General features: G+C 41.5%; 2 protein-coding genes across 2 annotated transcripts in view; one reads left to right on the top strand and one right to left on the bottom strand.

The window, feature by feature from the left end:
* Btg4 (BTG anti-proliferation factor 4) overlaps positions 1 to 21,257 on the top strand; it is a 45,891-nt gene that overhangs the window by 12,751 nt on the left and 11,883 nt on the right. The window lies entirely within an intron of this gene.
* Hoatz (HOATZ cilia and flagella associated protein) lies at positions 7,945 to 15,782 on the bottom strand. Its single transcript, XM_042682712.1, has 5 exons — positions 15,520 to 15,782; positions 15,002 to 15,015; positions 14,483 to 14,553; positions 10,121 to 10,132; positions 7,945 to 7,974 (listed from the first exon to the last, which is right to left on the bottom strand). The coding sequence occupies exons 1-5, from the start codon at positions 15,780 to 15,782 to the stop codon at positions 7,945 to 7,947; spliced, it is 390 nt and encodes a 129-aa protein (XP_042538646.1).

Genomic DNA, 21,257 nt, shown 5'->3' with positions numbered 1-21,257 from the left:
TGGGATCAGAGCTAGTCACCCATAAGACCTGCTGACAGTTAAGAAAGGAAAGGGAGGTGGAGATGGGAAGGGAGGATGGCAGGTGAAAACAAAAACTAGGATGATAAAGAAAAGCCAGGGAAGGTCAACAGAGACTCAAAGTTGAAGTGTTCACCAACTTATACTTGCATATTCCATAGATAACCAAATGGGTTTACAGGGTTAAATATCTCTGAGGAGAATAAAGTTTGTTCAAAGGGAGACAACCATAACATAAAGGTGTGGGCTTTTAGATTTGAGGTAGGGGTCAAAGTAAGAAGAAAGAAGTGCTTTTTTGGACAGTAACTAAACAGCTGAGACTATTTTTTGACAGTAAACTTACTTTTCTTGGTGTACTTTGACTTTAGGTTTATAAGGAAGTGAAATCAATTCTTTCTAAAAACAAAATCAGAAAGAAAAAAGTTTTTTTCACTCAATGAAATCAACTCACTTGAAAAAAATAGATAAAATTAGTGTAGAGGTTTTTTTTTTTTTTAATAAAGAGTGGCTTCTTAAGTCTGAAAATCACTCAGTCATAAATGTTGCAGATGAGGGAATTGGAAAGTGTTTCATGAGTGTATATTTGTATACTCATGAGTTCATAGTATGCTACTATTTCTTTTATAAACCTAATGTGTCATCATTTGCCATTAACCATTTTTGTGTGATCTAGGAAAGATCAATTAGTACAAAACAAGTATCACATTGGAGGAGCCCATGCTTTATAATATCCTACATCTTTATGCTACATGAACAATAAAGTCCACTGACAATCATATCTCATTTCTTATGCCAAGAAAGCTAAAAACTCTAGAGATAAGGTATCTTTGGTTTGGCAAAGATTGGCAAATTACTGGATCACTATACCTGCCCCTCTGCAGTGTATAGAAGCCTCTGCCAGCAGTTGGGAACCTTTTTTTTTTTTTAAATGCCAAGGGCCTTTTGGATATTTATAACATCATTCATGGACTTAGATTTATTTAATTTCTCTTTGAGAAAAGCTCCTAGATTTACTGAATTTATAGCTTCTCCTTTGGTTTGCCTTGGGTGGGCCAGAGCAAACGATTTTGCTAGCCTTATATGGTCTATGGGCTGGATGTTTCTGACTCCTATTGGCATCTATCTGCCTTTAAGGGTCAACCTACAAAGCCTCTGCATATTTGCAACGGGTCATCATCCCTTCAGATAGAGTTATCCAGTGCTTGGCTATCGATCTCACCGAGATTCTTTCTTCTCTTTGTTTTCTTAAGAGTTCGAGAATCTCCTCTCTCCTTTTAGCCTGTGTAAAGAAAAAAAAAGTAGATGAGTTTTTTTTTTTACTCCATAATAAAGCTTTGCACTTGTGGAAAGTAAACTTCTGTTTTCTTCTGATATTTTTCCATGATAGAGTCATTCAAAATAATTTGGTTTTGATCCTAGATGGAGAGATATTTTTGCCTGTAACTAACATTTATTAAGACCTTACCACATGAACTGAGAGTTTTACATATATACCACATTTATATGCCACATGCTGAGCTTTATATACATATGTCATTATTTTCTTAAAATGACTCAGAAAGTTGACAATGATGTTTTTCTTTTTTTTTCTTCTTTTGGTTGTGGGGCTTGAATTCTGGGCCTGGGCACTGTCCCTGAGCTCTTCAGCTCTAGGTGAGCGCTCTACCATTTGAGCCATTGTACCACTTCCAGTTTTATGGTGGTTAATTGGAGATAAGGGACTTTCAGATCTCAGCCTCCTGAGTAGCTAAGATTATAGGCATGAGCCACTGGCACCTGGCGGTATTTCTCCATTTTATATGTGAGGAAACTAATTACTGTAAAGTTAAATAACTTACCAGGGCTATTAAATATCATCTCTTCTTTTGCCATTTTTGTATCAATACATGTACATCCTCATGTCTTAATAAACTTTCTAAGTGTAAAAACCTATTTTAATGCAGGCATGACGATTTATCCACATATGGACTACAGTATAGGCAAATGAAGGTAAAACGGAAATTATTTAAGTTGAAGTCAGATGAAAGAAAGAAGTGAGAATAAGGTGCAGATTTGATACAAGCAAAAAAGTTAAGTCATCTCTCCATCCAAATGTACTGAGTGTTGTTTGTTTTAGGGCTATGGTAAACAAAAATAATGCAAACTGAGTGGATTAGAACTCTTAAACAGCACGTATTTTGCCTCACAGTTCTGGAGGCTAGAAGCCTAAATTTGAGGAGTTGGCAGAGCCAGAAAGCCTTATAAGGTTTTTTGCCTCTTTCTACCTTCTGGTGATCTGTCATTCTTTGGCTTGTGTAACCCCAGTCTCATCTTCCTGTCATGTAGAATTATCCCTTGTATCTCTATTTTCACATGGCCATCTTCTTATGATATTCCAATCATATTAAGGCATATTAAAATAGGGGCCAACCATACTCTAGTATGAGCTCATCTTAACTAATGTAGTCTGCAATGATATTGGGTCATATTCTGAAATCTGAGGGTTAGACCAGCATAATATATGTATAGGTATATATATATATATATATGTATATATATGTGTGTGTATATAGATATGTACACACACATTTGGGGAGAAGGGAGAAAGGGAAATATAACAACTCATAAGCACCTATAACGTAAAATTGATGGGTTATGGCTGAACAAAATACAATTCTTGCCTCTAAGAGCTGGGCGCTGGTGGCTCATGCCTGTAATCCTGGCTACTCAGGAGGCTGAGATCTGAGCATTGCAGTTCAAAGCCAGCCCAGGCAGGAAAGTCCCCATGAGACTCTTCTCTCTAATTAACTACCAGAAAACCAGAAATGGTGTTGTGACTCAAGTGGTCGAGCGAGTGCCTTGAGCTGAAGAGCTCAGGGACAGCGCCCAGGTCAAGAGTTCAAGCCACACAACCAAAAAAAAAAAAAAAGAGCTGTGCAGAAAAAGACACGTAAAAATAGTTTCAAGTGCTCTGTGATGGGTTAATACATCATGCAACAAAAGAACTGAAGACAAGGACAAGTGTCCTTTTGCATTAGGATGCCTTGGGGAAGATGCTCCAGAGGAGGTTAAATCTATGCTTACGACTTGAAGTAGAAATAGTCTAGATGACAGAGATAGGTCAGGAAAGAAAGCTTTTGAGACAGAGGAAACAGGATGTGCAAAACCCTACAAGCTACTGTACTGCTAAATAATTCCTCAGGGTGAATTCCAAGTCGTTATGACCCAGCTGCAAAAGATGTTAAAAAACTTCAGAAATGATCTGAGACCCAGGAAAAGAGGAACCCAGGCTGGGTAGCTATAATAGCTGTGGGTCATGTTCATGCTGGATGTAACACTTTTGTATCATTCTGTTCAAGTTATTTGAGATTTTGCTTTTATACACCAAACTTTTCCATTATTTGTAGACTCGAGTAGGATTAATCATTCTCACTCTGTGATTACATAGCACTTCATACTTTGATTAGAGTATTGATCTTCTCTTCCTGCTTTACTTCTTAGTTGTTACTTGGCTCTTTCAGACTCTTATCTTTTTATTCTTAGTGCTTAGAATGCCTAGGATATGACACTCTGAATTTTTGTTGAATTGAATTGATTCCAGCATGAATGGAATCATTGTACTATATAATGTGTAATTATTAGTCAAGCCAAACCCCTTCCCCCAAAATGCTGAAGAAAATTAATTTAAACACTGGGTACATTTAGGTTTTAAGATTCTCTATGAGGAAGACTATATAATTTCTGTGTGGCTCTTAGGAAGCTATAGGCAAGTTATATTGTCATATGCTTCTAATACAAAAAGATAAATATTTAGTTATGATTTAAAAATACTATATTCATGCTATATTCATATTTTCCTCTGGCTTCAGGTCCTTTTTTCTTACAATAGATTCTAGTACAGAGTCAGTTTATAATATAGTGCACTAGAAACAAAGATTTCAAATGTGATTTGATTTCTGTTTCCTGGACATGTTCCCGGGGAATGTATAACAAAAGTACTATAAACAACTCTGTCATTTGAACAAAAACTTTGTGAACTATTTTAAGAAGCCTCTGTCAGGAAAGCTACAATCCCATGGTAAGAGAAAATCCTTAGAATTTGTATTATCAGCAGGGAAGAAGAATTTATTTGTTAATTTCATCAGAGCAAAAGAATTCTCTTTTCTAGCCATGTTGTTTTGGTTGGGTTCATTAAAGAAAGTTTGGAAGACATTTGGGTCATTGAATTAATTTTTAAAATAACAAGAGAATCATTAAATAACACTCTAGGGAGATCATCATTTATTTTGATAAAATCTTTTTTTTTTTTTTTTTGTCGGTTGTGGGGCTTGAACTCTGGGCCTGGGCGCTGTCCCTCAGCTCTTCAGCTCAAGGCGAGCGCTCTACCACTTGAGCTACAGCACCACTTCCAGTTTTCTGGTGGTTTATTAGAGATAGGAGTCTCACGGTCTCTCCAGCCCGGGCTGGCTTTGAACTGTGATCCTCAGATCTCAGCCTCCTGAGTAGCTAGGATTACAGGCGTGAGCCACCAGCGCCCTGCCTTATTTTGATAAAATCTTAATATTTGATATTTACTTATATTTCTACATTTAATTTACCTCATTTATACTATTTCTGAAAATTATGGAATTAAAATTGATTTCAGGAAATTAGGATATAAAGTACATTTTTCCCCTCTTCCCTCCGTCCCTCCTTTATTATCTTCCTCCTTACCTTCTTTCATTGAATTGTACTGACCTTTTCCCCTTATTTTCATTCACATGCCTGCTGGGCTGATGAGACCAGACCTCAAGTTGCCTGGCCTTTCTACCACAATTAAGTCCCTGTGAGGCACACTGTGGGGACTTGTGGCAACACAAGCCAAAGCCAGAATCTCAGGCTCTGATCTCATCCCAGGCTCCCAAAGCTGTATGTGGTCTCAGGGCTTGAAGCCCATTTTATCATTTTGCCCACTCCCTTCTACTGGCTTACAAGGTGCAGAGCTATATACCACTAAGCCATGTTCCTAGCCCTCAAGAAACTCCTGAAACCAGTATGACCTGGTAGTGAACACCTTAACATCATTGTCAGATGTACCTAGGTTCAAACTCTGTTATATTTTATTTGTATGACTTGAAAAAGTCACTTCCATGTTTCTTCAGTTTCCTCATTTGGAAAACGTGGGTAATCAGCGCTTTCAACCGTTGTTCTGAAGATTGTAGAAGAATGTGAGCAAAGAGCTTTAAATGTACACCATATATAGTTATTTCTCAAAAATATTATGGTATAATAAGAGGAATAGATGTTCTGAGAAGAAAAAGGGTGTAGAAAATAGATTAAGATTAAGGAAAGATTTGTTCAAATGGGATTAAAACTCTAAAAGATTATTTCCATTGAATATAAATGTAAAATATGTTTATGGTAGAAATATTAAAAGCCCATAAAGAAAAATGATATTTATATAAGTCCATTACTAAATCTAAAATCTTAACATAGGCTTTAAAAAAACTTCCAGAAGACTCATTTTAATTTTTTTTTTTTTTTTTTTGTCAGTTGTGGGGCTTGAACTCTGGGCCTGGGTGCTGTCCCTGCACTCTTCAGCTCAAGGCGAGCACTCTACCTCTTGAGCCACAGTGCCATTTCTGGTTTTTTAGTGGTTTATTGGAGATCAGAGTCTTACAGGCTTTCTGCCTGGGCTGGCTTTGAACCGTGATCCTCAGATCTCAGCCTCCTGAGTAGCTAGGATTACAGGCGTGAGCAACCAGTGCCCGGCTTTAAATTTTTTTTAATTTAATTAAATTCACTTATTTTTTGCCAGTCCTGGGCCTGTGTGCTGTCCCTGAGTGTCTTTTGCTCAAGGCTAGCATTCTACCACTTGAACCACACCTCCACTTCCAGTGTTTCTATAATTAATTGGAGATAAGAGTCTCAGGAATTTACCTGCCTGTGCTGGCTTCAAACTGTGATTCTCAGATCTCAGTCTTCTGTGTAAGTTAGGATTACAGGTGTCAGCCACTGGCACCACGCAAGAAAACTCTAAAATAATAAACAATCTAAAGATTTACAGGTAATACACCAAAGTTGAAAGGTCAGCTTGAAATAATGATAGAGGATAATACAGCTAATATTTTTGAGTTTATTAAAATAGATAATACTTGGGCACAGTGACTTCTAAAAGATGTAAATAATTAGCGGCTGAATCCTGTAATCCTAGCTACTTGGGAGGCAGATGAGGGGTCATGGTTCAAGGCCAGCCTGGGTATAAAAATCTTCCCAAGAGCCGGGCACCAGTGGCTCATGCCTGTAATCCTAGCTATTCAGGAGGCTGAGATCTGAGGATCATGGTTCAAAGCCAGCCTGGGTAGAAAAGTTTGTGAGACTCTTATCTCCAATTAACCACTAGAAAATTGGAAGTGGTGCTGTGGCTCAAGCAGTAGTGCGTTCACCTTGAGCTGAAGAGCGCAGGGACAGTGTCCAAGCCCAGAGTTCAAGCCCCAAGACCATCCCCCTCCCCTGCAAAAAAAAAAATGTTCCCAAGACTCTCCATCTCAACCAATGGTCAGGCAGGCATCTGTCATCTCTAATAACACAGGGAAGTACATACAGGTAGGAAAATCATAGCCCACACCATAAAACCAGACCTTATCTCAAAAATAACCAAAGCAAAAAAGGGGCTGGAGATGTTGGCTTTTTGCTAGTTAACTGGAGATAAATGTCTAGTGGATTTGTCTGCCCAGGCTGGCTTTGAACTTCTATCCTCAAGTCTTAGCCTCCTGAGATTATATAGGATTATAGGAATTACTTAGTTAGAAATCTTCACAAATGAAGAATTAGGATTAACTGTTGTGAAAAGACAAATATACTCTCTGTTCTCATAGAAAAATTTATATTCTAAAATGTGTGTTTTGGGGGCTGGGAAGGTGGCTCAGTGGTAGAGCGCTTGCCTTGCATGCATGAGGCCCTGGGTTCGATTCCTCAGCACCACATAAGCAAAAAGAAGCCGGAAGTGGCGCTGTGGCTCAAGTGGTAGAGCGCTAGTCTTGAGCTGAAGAGCTGAGGGACAGTGCCCAGGCCCAGAGTTCAGGCCCCACGACTGGGCCCCCCCCCAAAAAAAAGAAAATGTGTGTTTTGGACCTACAAAGCATGATAAGCTGAACAAGGCCTTTATCACACCTAAATTTACTCACTTGAAAATGAATTACTTGATAGTTCACATGGTACTATATAAAAAATTGTTAAGGGCTAAAGAATTGTTGAGTTATACAGGTACTGGGGTGTGTAGGCATGTCCATGTTCTTGTGCTAGGAAGTTGCTCAGCTACTTGAGCATAGTCCCCTATTCTTGCTTTGACTAGGTTCTCACATTTATGCCTAGGCTGACTTGGACCATGATTCTGATTCTATTTACATTTCCCATATCGCTGGAATGACAGATATGTATCGCTCTGCCCAGCTTTTATTGGTTGAGATGGGGTCTTGCAAACTCCACGCCCCCAGGCTAGTCTCAAACTGTGTTCTTTAGTAGCCAGGATTTCAAGCTTAAGCCACAATGCCCAACCTTTCTATGATTTTATTTAACATAAATTAAGTATTTTTAATAGGATTTTTAAATTACCAATATAAAATATGATTGTATCCCCAAATTTGGAATATTGAGCAAAATCAATGTGGTTTAATAGAGACAGAGAATATTATATCATTTTCTTTGTCTTGAGGGTCCACCTTTTAATTTTTAATTCTGTGCCCACAATTTAGAGTTAACTGTTTGATAAGTCTACTAGGGAATTTTGGTTCTTATTCTACATAGGATCTTAGTCCTTAGTAGGTGGAGGAAAGTGAAAAACATGCCATGGTAAAAACGAAACTATGAGTCAAAAAAACCCAGCCCTCTCATTTTGATTTCATTTCAGAAGACTGTGGGCTCTTTTTTGCTTGTTGACTTTGACAATAGAATGCTTCAACTATGATCTTACTCTGTGAATTCGATACCATTCTCTACCTATTGAGTGAAATTGGCAATGTATGTCTACAGCTGTCATATAGTGAATTTCCATCTATTATAGTAATAATCTACTATGCCCTTTGAGAGACAGCCTGGATAATCAGTGAAAAGGCTTTCTCCAGCATTAGTCTGACTGCAGCAGGGAGACCTAGCTCCAGCAATCTATGCAAGTGGATGGGGGATGATAGATAGGAACACTTTTTCTGCTGACTTGCAGGGAAAAAAAAAGGTACAGATCTAAGTGTGTCTCCAGACCTCCTGGAAATGGCTTGATAGTGGCTCAGTTCCCAGCTCTGACATACATAATTTTCACTTAAAAATAATAGTTTATTAGAATGGAAAGAACTTATCACTAATTATATAAAAGGGAGTTCAAGACAATTTTTAATGTGGATTTCAACACAGTAAGAGTTTACCTGTTATGTGGAAGAAAATGTATATGTCTATTAGTTCTGTTGCAAATATTTTAATGGAAAACCAATAATAATTGCTTGGAGAATATAGTTTGTTTCAAAAGACTTATACACATAAATAGATGAAAATTCATGCAGGGTAAATATATGATTTTATTTATTTTAATTTTTAAATTATCTGTAAGTGACTGTATGAAGGGGTTTCAATTATAAGTGATTTAAAAGACCTGCCTTAATAGTGCTTTCAAAGGTACATCTTTTATAAAAGCAATGTGAGAGCCAAGCACTGGTGGCTCATGCTTGTAATCCTACCCACACAGAAGGCTGAGATCTGAGGATCACAGTTTGAAGCCAGCCTAGGCTGTGAGACTCTTATATCCAATTAACTACCACAAAACTGGAAGTAGAGCTGCTGCTCAAAGTGGTAGAGCACTAGCCTTGAGCAGAAAAAGGTCAAGGACAGCCCCTAGTCCCTGAATTCAAGCTTCATAACTGACAAAAAAAAAAAAAAGAGAAAGAAAGAAAGAAAAGAAAAGCAATGTGAGGTTTTAATATTGAAAAAAACAAACCCCATGAGCATAGAGTGAACATTATATTTGAAATATGATGAATCATAATATTCAAGCACTAGCTCTCACTGTGTGAATTGAACTATATGCAGTTGATGATTTCTCCTGCAATAATTTTCTTCACGATAGTAGATACACAAATACGATGAATGGGTGGATGGGTCTGACTTTATCTTTCAGATATGTTTTTCCTGTCCTATCCATAAAGACTTAAGGAGGAGAGGAGGGACTCCCCACATGAACAACTTTCAGACTCCCTCGCTGACTTATACATCTCTGACTTTTTGGGCCAGATATTCACCAGCTTATTTCATATTTAAAGGCACCTCAAACTGGTTAGTCTAAGTGAACTTTTAATCTGTCTTCTCAAAACACTCAACACTTGATCTTTATCTATTAGTTCTTGCTTCAGAGAATGGCACCACCCACCATGATGCAAGCCAGAAAACCATGATCTCTGTACCTGCTATGCCTCACCATCTGCGGACAGCATATAACCTACATCCTAGCATTTCCTAAACATCTATCAATTTATCTACATTTCTTCACCCCACTCTCACATTTCTCATCAAAGCCACCATCACCACCCTACAGGATGTCTGCAGTGGCCTCTAGTATGGCTTCCCATTCCTGACCATTCCCAATGTATACCCCATCTCAGATACTCTGCAGCTTGAGATTTTCCTTATAAAAATACCTTTGGTTTAACTCACTCATTTTAAAACTTGGATTCCAAGTGGGCATTTCCAAATATGCTATCTATCTATCTATCTATCTATCTATCTATGTGCCTTGAACTACGTCTCTGACCTCTTCTTCATTCTCCTAGCCAATGAATTATTTATAATTCTTTTCATAAAGAGATAATCAGCTAAAGAGCTTTTTTAAAGGTGGCAAAACTAAAAAGCAAATTAGCATTATGATTTCAAAGAATTAGCTGACTATTCATTTATTCTAATGTTTCCAGACTACTTCAGAACTCTCAGAGGAAGAATAATGGTCCACTACAGAGCTATAAGGTTTCCTTTATGGACATAGTAAGCCATTTAATCTTGACAGACTCAATTGTTTTTGATTTCCTGCCATGGAAATCCATCACAGAAATAGTTGTTGTGATTAATAGTATTCTTTCTATGAACCCAAAGCATTTATAATGTATACCTGGAGAATATTCTAAAATAGAGAATAACATTAAAGTTTAAAAAGTTTTACAGTAATGAAAGTATTTTATTGAGCACTTACTAAATGCCAAGCAATGTCTTCTATGTACTGGTTCACTTCATTCTTAATACAGTAACTATAACGTAGTTATTTCATAGGTAAGGAAATTGAAGCACAGTGAACTGAAACAAAAACTTGCTAATAATTGGCAGAGCTGAAAATCAGTATCTGTTGGGGCAAAGAGGGCTATAAAGGCACTTAGAGAAAATAAATTTTTAGATTTTCATTAATATTAAGCAGTAAGTGGAAGAATAAACTTTTAAGAGAATATATGGGAGATATTTATACTCACTTTAAGGTGGGAAATTATATCTTGAATTTATTTATCAATATATTTGTTCAAAGCATGTAAAGATCTCAAACAGGTCATTGTAAAAGTTTTATTAGTTTAAAAGATACATTTCAGGGCTGGGAAGGTGGCTCAGTGGTAGAGTGCTTGTCTTGCATGCATGAGGCCCTGGGTTCAATTCCTCAGCACCACATAAGCAGAAAAAGCCAGAAATGGCACTGTGGCTCAAGTGGTAGAGTGCTAGCTTTGAGCTGAAGAGCTGAGGGACAACACCCAGGCACAGAGTTCAGGTCCCACTACCGGACCCCCCCCACCCCCCCCAAAAAAAAAAGGGAAAAATTTTCCAGGTTGAAACATCTCAGCTGGGTAGTCAGTGCTAAGTAGACATCTTACATGCATGGAGCTTTGGGTTTAGTCCCTAGCATGTGTGTGTGCACGCACACACATGCCCCCACCCCCCAAAGCACCATAGAAAAATATCTCTTTTTTGTGTCTAGCCAAAAGGTAAAGCTGTTCCTCCACCACATGTTTCTGTTATGGTTTGCTTCCTTGCCACCGGCCCAAAAGCAATGGAGATAACCAACCACAGCATAAAACTCACAAAACTATGAGTTAAAATCAACCTCCCTCCCCCTCCCCTAGCTTTTTTCTTGGTAATACTAGAGTTTGAACTCAATGCCTTGCCTTTGCTAGGCAAGTGCTCTACTGCTTGAACCATGAACCATGCTCACATATATTTTACTTTTTTCTTATTTCAGAAAGTACAGTGTCTTACTTTTACCTTAGGCTAGTCTCTAACCAGGATCCTCCCATCCAAACCTCCAGTGCATAGATGGGGTTATAGGCTATCAGCATTATATCCAGATTCTTTCCTTTTTTTTTGGCCAGTCCTAGAGCTTGAACTAGGCTTGGGCACTGTCCCTGAGCCTCTTTTGCTCAAGGCTACCATTCTATCACTAGAGCCACAACACCACATCTGGCTTTTTCTGTTTATGTGGTACTAAGGAATTGAACTCAGGGCTTCATGCGTGCTAGGCAGGCACTCTACCACTAAGCCACATTCCCAGCCCCTCCTGTTTAAAAATATTCCCCCCCCCTTTTTTTTTTTGCTGTACTCTGGTGGCCCATGCCTATAATCCTAGCTACTTAGGAGGCTGAGATCTGATGGTCGAGGTTTGAAGCTAGCTGAGGTAGGAAAGTCCATGAGGTTCTTCTTATTTTTAATAAACTACTCAGAAAAAAACCAGAAGTGGCCCTGTGGCTCTAGTGGTAGAATGCTAGCCTTGAACACAAAGAGGCTCAGGGATAGTGCCCAAGCCCTGAGGTTTTTAAATTTGTTTTTTAAATTTTCTGAGCTTTTTGCTCAAGGCCAGCACTCTACCACTTTGAGCCACAGGATTACAGGTGTGAGCCACCAATGTCCAGCTAAGAAAAAAAATCTTAAAAAAAAAACACCTTAGTAGTTTTGTTACAGTAATGAAAATTGACTAACAGTATTATATCAGTAGACTAGTAGTGTACAGTACTAAGTTTTCTTATATTTCCAGAAGGCATAGTTTAGTTAATAATGTCCTTCTTTTCTGCTGGTTCACTGTTTTGTAATGCCTTTTATCTTCTGCTGTTGGCAAATAGACATCTGCATTGCAGGATCCCTTGGCTTAATGTACAGCTTGGCAGATATTGTGTGTATTTAGGTATAGCAAAAATGTATTTAACCAATTCTTCAATTCAGAAGCACATGTAGGAGAGAGTAAACATTCCTAAGTGTCACAGCATGAGCAAGGGAGACTGGTAAGAGAGTTAGTGAAGTTATGGTCAAGTTGAAGAAGAAATTCAACATGCTGAGGAGTTGGTCATTAATCTGTAGGAAATGGGGAGCCATGGAAAGAACAAGAAGCAAGATAGAGGAGTAGTGATTTTCTATTGGGAAGATAGGAAGTGCTTCGTGAAGGCTTTGCATATTCTTTGACAACTCTATATCCTTTGAAACTTGGCCCTCTGAGGACGAACTTTACAACTTTGGCTGGAGGGTGGGGACGGGGAGAGATGGAAAGGGACTTGAACAGGCAGTCTTCTCTCCTGAGATCAGGGGCCACTTCTTATCTTTGTAACCCAGCATCTAGTATAGTACTTGCACACTGAAGGCTTTCAATAATTTTTGAACTTATTGAATAGTTAATAAATGGATGGACCCAAGGTAAAGAAACTAGTTTTAAGATGATGATGATGATGATAGTGGTGGTAGTTGTAGTCATGATTTACAAGTACTAGGGCTCAATCTCCAGACCTCAAGCATGCTAGGCAAGCATTCTACCATTTTAAATATAGCCCCACCCCTTTTTATTTTAATTTGTTTTTAGATAATGTCTCATGCTCTTTCCTGGGACTAGCCTCCAACCGAGATTTTTCTACCTTCACCGTCTTCCTGACTGACATTACAGGCATGTACCAGCTTAGTTTTAAGATGATTAATATTATAGTCTGTTAGTATTATATTTATGTGCAACTTGTATTATTCTTATTGTTTGACAAAAGCTAACAAAACTGATACTTTAACTTTTTGTTTTTAATCCTTTTCTAAAATGAAATACAATAAAAATTAAATCCCAAGGGGCTGAGAAGGTGGCTCAGTGGTAGAGCCCTTGCCTTGCATGCATGAGGCCCTGGGTTCGATTCCTCAGCACCACATAAGCAGAAAAAAAAGCTGGAAGTGGTGCTATGGCTCAAGTGGTAGCGTGCTAGCCTTGAGCTGAAGAGCTGAAGGATAGCACCCAGGCCCAGAGTTCAGGCCCCATGACAGGATCCCCAAAAATTAAATCCCAAAAGTGCCAAGGAAGTTGACTTCTAATAATGCTTTACTTACTGAAAATTATGCCTTTATTTATCCCTGTGAGGTTCTGGTATAAATATGCAGAGTACAAACTATCCTAAAAAGAAAAGAAAATACAGTTGGGTGCTGGTGGCTCCCTTCTGTAATCCTAGCTCCTCAGAAGGATGAGCTCTTAGGATTGCGGTTCAAAGGCAGCCCAGGCAGGAAAGTCCACGAGACTCTTTTCTCCAATTAACCACCAGAAAACCAGAAGTGGTTCCTGTGGCTCAAGTGGTAGAGCAGTGCCTTGAGCTGTAGAGCTCAGGGACAGTTCCCAGGCCCAGAGTTCAAGCCCCACAACCGACCCCCCGCCCAAAAAAGGAAAAGAAAATACTAATTATTATTAGTTACCTATTTCTTGGGGCGGGGGGATCACCAGTATTCCACAGAGTGAATTGTTATGATCAATAAACCTAAGTGTCTTGTTCTGTAATTTATGTAGAATTTCTGATACATCCTTCAGAGTTAGCCAACATTTTCAGTGATTAAAGACACTGGGCCAAACCAAAAGCTTCTGTCTTGGCTTTACAATACAGGAACAATTACAGGAAAAATTTTTATCCATGAACCAAGCAAAATGTTGCTATAAATCACCGTATTAATTGCTGAGTTAAAGTCTATGCCTGTATCATGAAAAGCAAACAAGGCACGTTGCCAAAAAGAGACCTATGCTCAGTTGGTTTGACTACACCAAGCTACTTAGTTGAACAGGTCTAAATGACAGGCTCAATTTTCTGACCATTTACTTTTGACCTATTAAGATGATTCTGTGACATTTTTTCCTAGTCTTATATAACTTTTTTGTTATTTTCATATTCTGCATGGTTTGAAACCATAATGGAAAATTCAAATCTATCTTTCTGTGTTTCTCTATTTTCTATCTTTCTCTGTTTCTCTGATTCTGTTGTTCCTATGCATCTGTACGCTTTGGAAGAGACCAAGAATAACTGAAGTATAGGATTTTTAATTCTACAAAAAATTTTAAATTTTCATTTAAAATTCCAATAAAATTTTTTCTAAGTTGATATATCAGAAAGAAATTTTATTTCCATGTGTCAAAAAATAATGTCCCCAGCACCAATAAATAAAATTCAAATTATTTAGAAATTCAATGAAAATGGAAAGACCTGACATATGGGCCTACCTTTTTGAGGTACTTTTCTTTTTCCTCAGATTCCTGTTGCTTTAGGGCTTTAGCAAATATATCTTCAGTTTCTAGAGGAAATAAAGTAAAATTCCATTGGAAACACTCTTATCATGATTTTTAATAACATCGGTATGAAATTAGATAATTTTAAAGAATAGGAAGGTATACAGGAATACATGCTGTGTCTTGAACCTTTATAACCAGATTTATAAACAATTGAATTAACTAGCTGTTACTGCAGGGAATGCTCATGTCTTTAGATGATGAGTAAGTTTGAATGGAGACAAGTAAAGGTCTCTTAAAAGACCTATGTGTAGAATCAGAGTTCCAGTGTCTACATTTCTGTCAACTCTTATAGATTCGGGCATTATCCTCCAGTACATAGTGTGGTCCCCAGGGCAAGGCCTAGGTATACAACCCATATGGTACACCAAAATGTGTTGTACCCCATACTCTACCCATTTTTCTGAAGAACTGAATGTTGAAAAGCATTAAATTTGGTACTTACTGATATGCTCGAGGAGATCAGACTGGCCAGGTTTCTTCCCTGGAAAATACAAATGGGAAGCAAAGAAATGATTGGAAAAGACCAAAATATTAAAGCTGACTGAATGTTTTGTACCCATAAAACAGTCTAGGGGTCCCTGCGGGCTTACTGGCCAGTGAACTTGGTTCCTAAAGTTGACTTGCCTTCAACTTCTCTAGGGCTTTCAAATTTGAACTCAATTATGCAAGTAGTAAAATATCCTTAATCACCTTTTAGCCAACATCTGTATGGATCATTTCATACTGCTTGCCAGACCGATGGCATCGTTTAAGAAACTCTTAGCATGTCGTTTTTAGATGGAGAAGTATCATCGCTCCTGATCCTTTTTGGGTGGAAAGACCGCTGGGAAGTTTTAGTAACTATATAGTTGTTTAGATGTGCTTGTATCTTCTACACGTGTGAGATGAAGTTTGTTATTTGGGCAGTTTCTGCTGGAAATGTATCTGTCGGGTCTCCTTGGGGTGGATTAGCGTGCAGAAGGAATTACTGCCAGCACTGAGTCGGCTTAGAAGGGTACTCACCGGACGGAGCGGACTTAGAGGGCTTTGCCACCGCCAGGCGCTGACTGCTGCCTCTGCTCAGCACCAGCTGCGACTCGGTGGGGGGATACATGGAAGCCCCGAGCCAGAACTGCTTAGCCAAGCTGACCTCCTGCTCCGAGCAGCCGGCAAACACCAGTAACCCAGGGGGGCAGATTTCCTGGGCCCCCTCCTTCGGGCTGCTGGGACTGCCTCGGGGCTTCGTTTCCATGGCAACTCAGGACGCTTCTCCCAGCTCAGCCCCCCGCCCCCTTCCTGGCCCCGCCCCCTCGCCTGGTTGGTAACAGCCACTGCTGGAAGCCCTTGGTTTTGTGAGTAGGTCTTGGGGGGGGGTCCCTTCCGGCCAACTCGTGGCCCATCCGAAGCCCACTTCCGCGGTGATCTCAGTCAAAGCATCGTCTTGGCGTCTTGTCCCGTCCTGTCGGGGAGTCAGTGAGGGAGCACTTTAGCCTCTTGTACCCTAAATCGGCCCTCCCTCCTCAGCCCAGGCCGCAGTACCGACCCCGGTCAGACGGAGGTACCGGTGCTCAGCCCACCCCGTGACGCTCCAGTCCGGTGGGGCCGTTAAAGCCTAGCGCGCAGAAGCTAGTTCCCAGCTAGCCACAGCCGTGTACCGTGTCTACGGGGTTTTATTTAGCTTTTCTCATCTTTTGTGACCATTTTTTTTTACCCAACTGGACTTGAAATGTTAACATTTCATCATCGTGCCCATCAAAAAGTTGCCTAGCGTTACAGCCGTCCGAAGTGGTGACTGTCCAGTTGAGTGGACCGGGTTGTCCCTGCACGACACGTTGTGCAAAGTGTTAGCCTATCCGCAATGACGTGTTCACCCCGGGGGTGTGGGTAGCTCTCCCCAGACTTCGTTGATCCAGGAACCAATTGAACCCTTTCGGTGACTGCGATAAAATTGTGTCAGGAGCTGGGATGGACCTCGCGAGGCCAGCTTGGGAAAGAAGTACGACACGTGGCAAATCTCCGTAACCGACGTTCCGTGGCACTTTATTCGAAATGTCACACTATGGCATCGCAGAAAGTCCAGACTGATCATTGAAAATGTAAGACATTTAACAGCCAAGAGCCTGTGGGCGTATTGAAAAAGATGCAGACAGACACACGCGCGCACACACACACACACACACACACACACACACACACACACACACACACACACACACACACACACACACCAGCCCAGTGCTAGCTCTTCTCTACGCTGAGCAGTCTTCTCCCATACCCATGGTTGGCGCAGGCAGCTCGGCTGGACGAATCCCAGTCTTTTTACCTGGCCGTGTGGTTAGTGATTGGTACGGTCAGCAATCAGCTAACTACACTGCCTAGTAACTAGACTCACAGAAATAAAGATACAAAGCCCCCCCCCCCCTTCTCCCCCGAACCAAAACCTTGCAGTGGGGTGTCTCCAATTCGCTGTGCCTGGCCGGGCACTGGTTCATTCGTGCTTCACTTTAGTTGTAGGCCTGGTGAGGGAATAGATCCTTCTAGAGAATGCAAAGTGAAGGCCCCGGACATCATAGCCCAGAGCGGTAACTGTTGCGGGCAGGGCTTCTCCGCCCGTCTCTTTGGCTCTGCCACCAGGGGGGTGAGTGGGGGGGGGCTGCTCGCCGGGGTGTTGGGGACTCCGAGAGACCGCTGACGATCCCGCCTTTCCGCGGGGCCTGCAGCACGGCGCTGGGACCGCGTGCGGGAGGATCGACGCCTCGGCGGGCGGGCCGGCGGGGTGGGGCTGCGGGTGATGCTGTGCCTTGTTTTGATGGCAGTGGAGTTAGTGATTGTAAAGCACCGAGGTACAATCAGCTAATTACACTGCCTACAAACCGAGCACCGGGCGCCCGCCGCTGCAGCTCTCCGACGGTCCGCGGGGCCGGCGTGCTGTCCCTGAGCTCCGCCGGGTCGCACCGCCCCGTGTGTCTGCACCGGGGTCCCCGAGGATGCCTCGGGCTCCAGGGCATCCTCGCCGGGCCCTCACGGCCGGAGGGTGGCGCTGCCTGAGACTCCCGCGTCCGTCCGTCCGTCCATCCACCATTCCCCCCAGGGCCGCGCCCCCGACCCGGTGACTCCCCTCTGCCCCCCGCCCCCAGAGTGCTGGGCTCCCCCGTTCCCGGGGTCTCCTGCACCTCCCGGCTCTCTCCCTTCCCCTCGGCCTCCTTCGGGCCCCACTCCCATTTTCTTACACCCGGGCCGGCCGGCCGGCCTCCGAAAACTCTGCAGCTTCCAGCCCCAACCCCAGAGCCGGCTCTCCGCCCGTGCGCCCAGCCGCTCCGACCGGCCAGTGACGCGCGGGCTGCGGCCAACCGCCCTCGGAACCCCGAGGGCCGCGGGGGCGGGGCCGGCGCGAGGGGGGCGGGGCGGGCTGGGGGAGGGGAGGCCACCCGAGGGGCCGGGGGCGGGGCCCGGAGGGGGCCTCCTGGGGAGAGGCCCCAGGTGGAGGCACAGATTCTTGAGAAGTTTCTCTGTCTGGTATCGGGGAAGGGCTAAGAGTTCTTTCCCTTCCCCCATAGCCCTAGAGGTCCCGCAGACCCCCCCATCACCCCACCCCACCCCCAGATTTCATGGCGCTTCTGCTCAGAACACAGTTTCCCAGTTGCCTCCCGGGGTAGGCTTGAGCTTTCCAAAAAGGGGTGTGCCTGGGGGAAGTCTCTGGCCTGCAGCCTAGAGAATCCCACCAGCCAGAGCTGTGTCTTCCGCTGGGATTTGAACCTATTCTCTGACTGGGCCATGCCAACAGGTGAGGGCTAGTTCTTCTTGGCAAATGGGGAGGCAGTCCGACTGTTGGATCAAATTTTACTCTTTTTGAGAGCAGAGCCATGGCTTTAGACTCTCAAGATCTGCCTGAGGCAAAAACGATTCCTACTTTGAACACATATTTGTTTAAATGCCAACTGTATGTTTGACACAAGGACATTCATCCTACCTGCTTGAGTTCAGCCTGGGACAGTGTAGGTGGGGATGTATTATTCACTAATCTAAACAGTATATAGTTACCAAACTGAATGGACCTTAGTGAAAATGGAAGGGGAGGGTGTCAGTGGGAACTGTAATAGGTGAGATTTTAGTAGAGCCTTTGTGTGTGTGTGTGTGTGTGTGTGTGTGTGTGTGCGCGCGCGCGCGCGTGCTGGTACTGGGGCTTGATAGGAGCCTGGGTGCTGTCCCTGACCTCTTTTGCTCCAGGCTAGCACTCTACCACTTGAACCATAGCTTCAGGATGTGGTTCCTGCCAGGGCTGCTTTTGAACTGCGATCATCAGGTCTCAGCCTACCAAGTAGCTAGAATTATAGGCATGAGCCACAGGCCTGGGCTTGAAGAGAGTCCTAAACCAAGAGTAGATTTGGTGAGGACTTGAGAAACAGTGTCTTCCAAGAGTTACATTTTCCTGTCCTTAAAATTTTACACTTGAAGATGTAGATGTGTTTGTATTTGGAGTAGGTTGGGCAAGGAGACAGTGACAGGATTTCTGGATGATTGTTACTAATATTTCTTTCTACTTTTCCTTTAATGAATGAGTCAGGAGTGAATAATTAATATTCTCTGATTCCACACTGTGGAACTCAGTTGGAAGTAGCTCCAGTAGAATGATCTTGCTTCACCCAGTAAAATTCATTGTTGGCACTAAAGGCTTAGCTATAAATTGCTTTTTACAAAGGACACCCACCTATCTATAAATTAATTCTCTAAATCCAACAACTATCTCCTGGATGTAACTACTAACGTGCATATAGGAATTGATGATCCCGATTGTTCATCACAAATTCCAAACTCAAACTCTAAAGATACAGGGAGAAGTTCCCAAGAATGAGTTTTGGGAAACTTATAGTATTATCTTTGAATATGAAAGACAGTATGTTTCTTTTTTTGGCCAAAGACATAGTTCTGTCTTCACCAGACAGAACTGAAGTAACTGACTGTAAAATTAGCTCATAAGAGACATCATTCACAAATAACGGTTTTCTACTAATTCATCCTTTCTTTGGGAGAAGCACAAAGTTATAACAATACATCCTATAAATTGCTCATATGCATTTAAGTGTATGTATATGAATAAAACAAAAGTACAAATAACCCACATTCCCTTAACAACATGCAAGCCTATACATTTTGTGAAGTTATACTTCTAGAAACAATTCAGTTCTTTCTGATAGTCATTTTCACCCAATCTAATATTTAATCCTCCTCCTTCTTTGCTGTTTCTTTAAAGCTATTTTAGTTGCATCTTAAATAATCTTACCTGAATTGGATTGCTGCCATCCAAGGTGGTGATTACATTAGATGTCTTGAAAACTCAATTTTTAAAACTTTCTTCAGAGGTAATTAAAAAAAAACCAATATGAAAATTATCTAAAGTAACTTTTAAATGCAGCGTATTTAGTATGTAGTACAACTAAAAAAGTAAAATAACGATAAAAATGTGTGTGGCCTACTTTAGTTTTGGGGGGGAAAAGCATTCTGTTTTTAGGGTTGCTGTTGATTCCTCCTGCAGTTACTAGAGAAACTCAAAAGGATCTCCTTGCCTCTGTGGGTCATGTCTAGGCATGCCTGGAGACCAGGGAGACCCGTGATTTAATCTAAGTAAGAATGCTTGTGGTGTTTAAAATGTCCAACAGAGGCTTGCATTTATTTCAGACAGCACCAGGAAGGCACCTTTCAGGAGAATTGTTTACTGTTTTATTTCTGGGCGGTTGGTGATCAGGGAGATGGGGAAGCTCTAAGGAGGTGGTAGGTTAGTGATTAGTAGGAAACAGAGAAGAGTATCTAAAACAAATACTTTCTACTGTAGCTTTAGCAAATTTGTATTGGCTTAATTTCCCACTCCTAAAGACCAGGATGATGGGAATTGGGAATTACAAAAGGTGGAGACAACACCCTCTTCCCCCTAACACACGCACAACACAATCATCTGATCATTCACCATATTCTGTTAGGGAAGGAAAAAGTGAATAATATGATTGATCAGAAATGACTAGATTCGGGGTTGAGAAGGTGGCTCAGTGGTAGAGCACTTGCCTTGCATACTTGAGACCCTGGGTTCGATTCTTCAGCACCACATAAGAAAAAAGCCAGAAGTGGCGCTGTGGCTCAAGTGGTAGAGCGCTAGCCTTGAGCTGAAGAGCTGAGGGACAGTGCCCAGGCCCAGAGTTCAGGCCCACAACCGGACCCAAAAAAAAAAAAAAAAAAAAGAAATGACTAGATTCTAGCAGAGTTTTTTTAAAAAAATTATTACTGTTGTTACTATTTTGTTGTAGTTTGTTAGTTTTTTGGTGCCAGAACTGGGGCTTTAATTCAGGGCCTTGCGTTCTCATTTGGCTTTTTCAATCATAGCTGGCCCTCTACTACTTAAGCCACACCTCCACTTCTGGCAGCTTCTTTTTAAACTTGAGTTTTAAGTGAATAATTTATTTTAGGAAATCTAAAGCCATGTGTTAGGTTTTATATAGATCATCAAATGTCAGATTACATGATTAATTTCATGATAGTATACTTAGGAACTAGTTTATATGTTGAAGCAAGACTAAATTGAAGCCAATTTTGTGCCTTTGAAGAACTAGAAATCAATGAGGCTGTTGAATTAGGAGAGGAGATATTCTTTTGAGCTAAAATGAACTGCCAGCAGTTTTTCCAGTCTCATAGTTCTGGCTCCATCTCATTGTACTCTCATTAGGAAGAGTGCACTGGT

The sequence above is a fragment of the Dipodomys spectabilis genome, unplaced genomic scaffold (assembly GCF_019054845.1).
Source record: "Dipodomys spectabilis isolate Male_0828 unplaced genomic scaffold, ASM1905484v1 ptg000076l, whole genome shotgun sequence".
NCBI classification, from domain to species: Eukaryota; Metazoa; Chordata; class Mammalia; order Rodentia; family Heteromyidae; genus Dipodomys; species Dipodomys spectabilis.
This window is presented reverse-complemented; position numbering and strand designations above follow the sequence as displayed.

Bases quoted from the DNA above. Each gene is read 5' to 3' on its own strand.
- Hoatz (XM_042682712.1), bottom strand. From the start codon at position 15,782: ATGGAAACGAAGCCCCGAGGCAGTCCCAGCAGCCCGAAGGAGGGGGCC.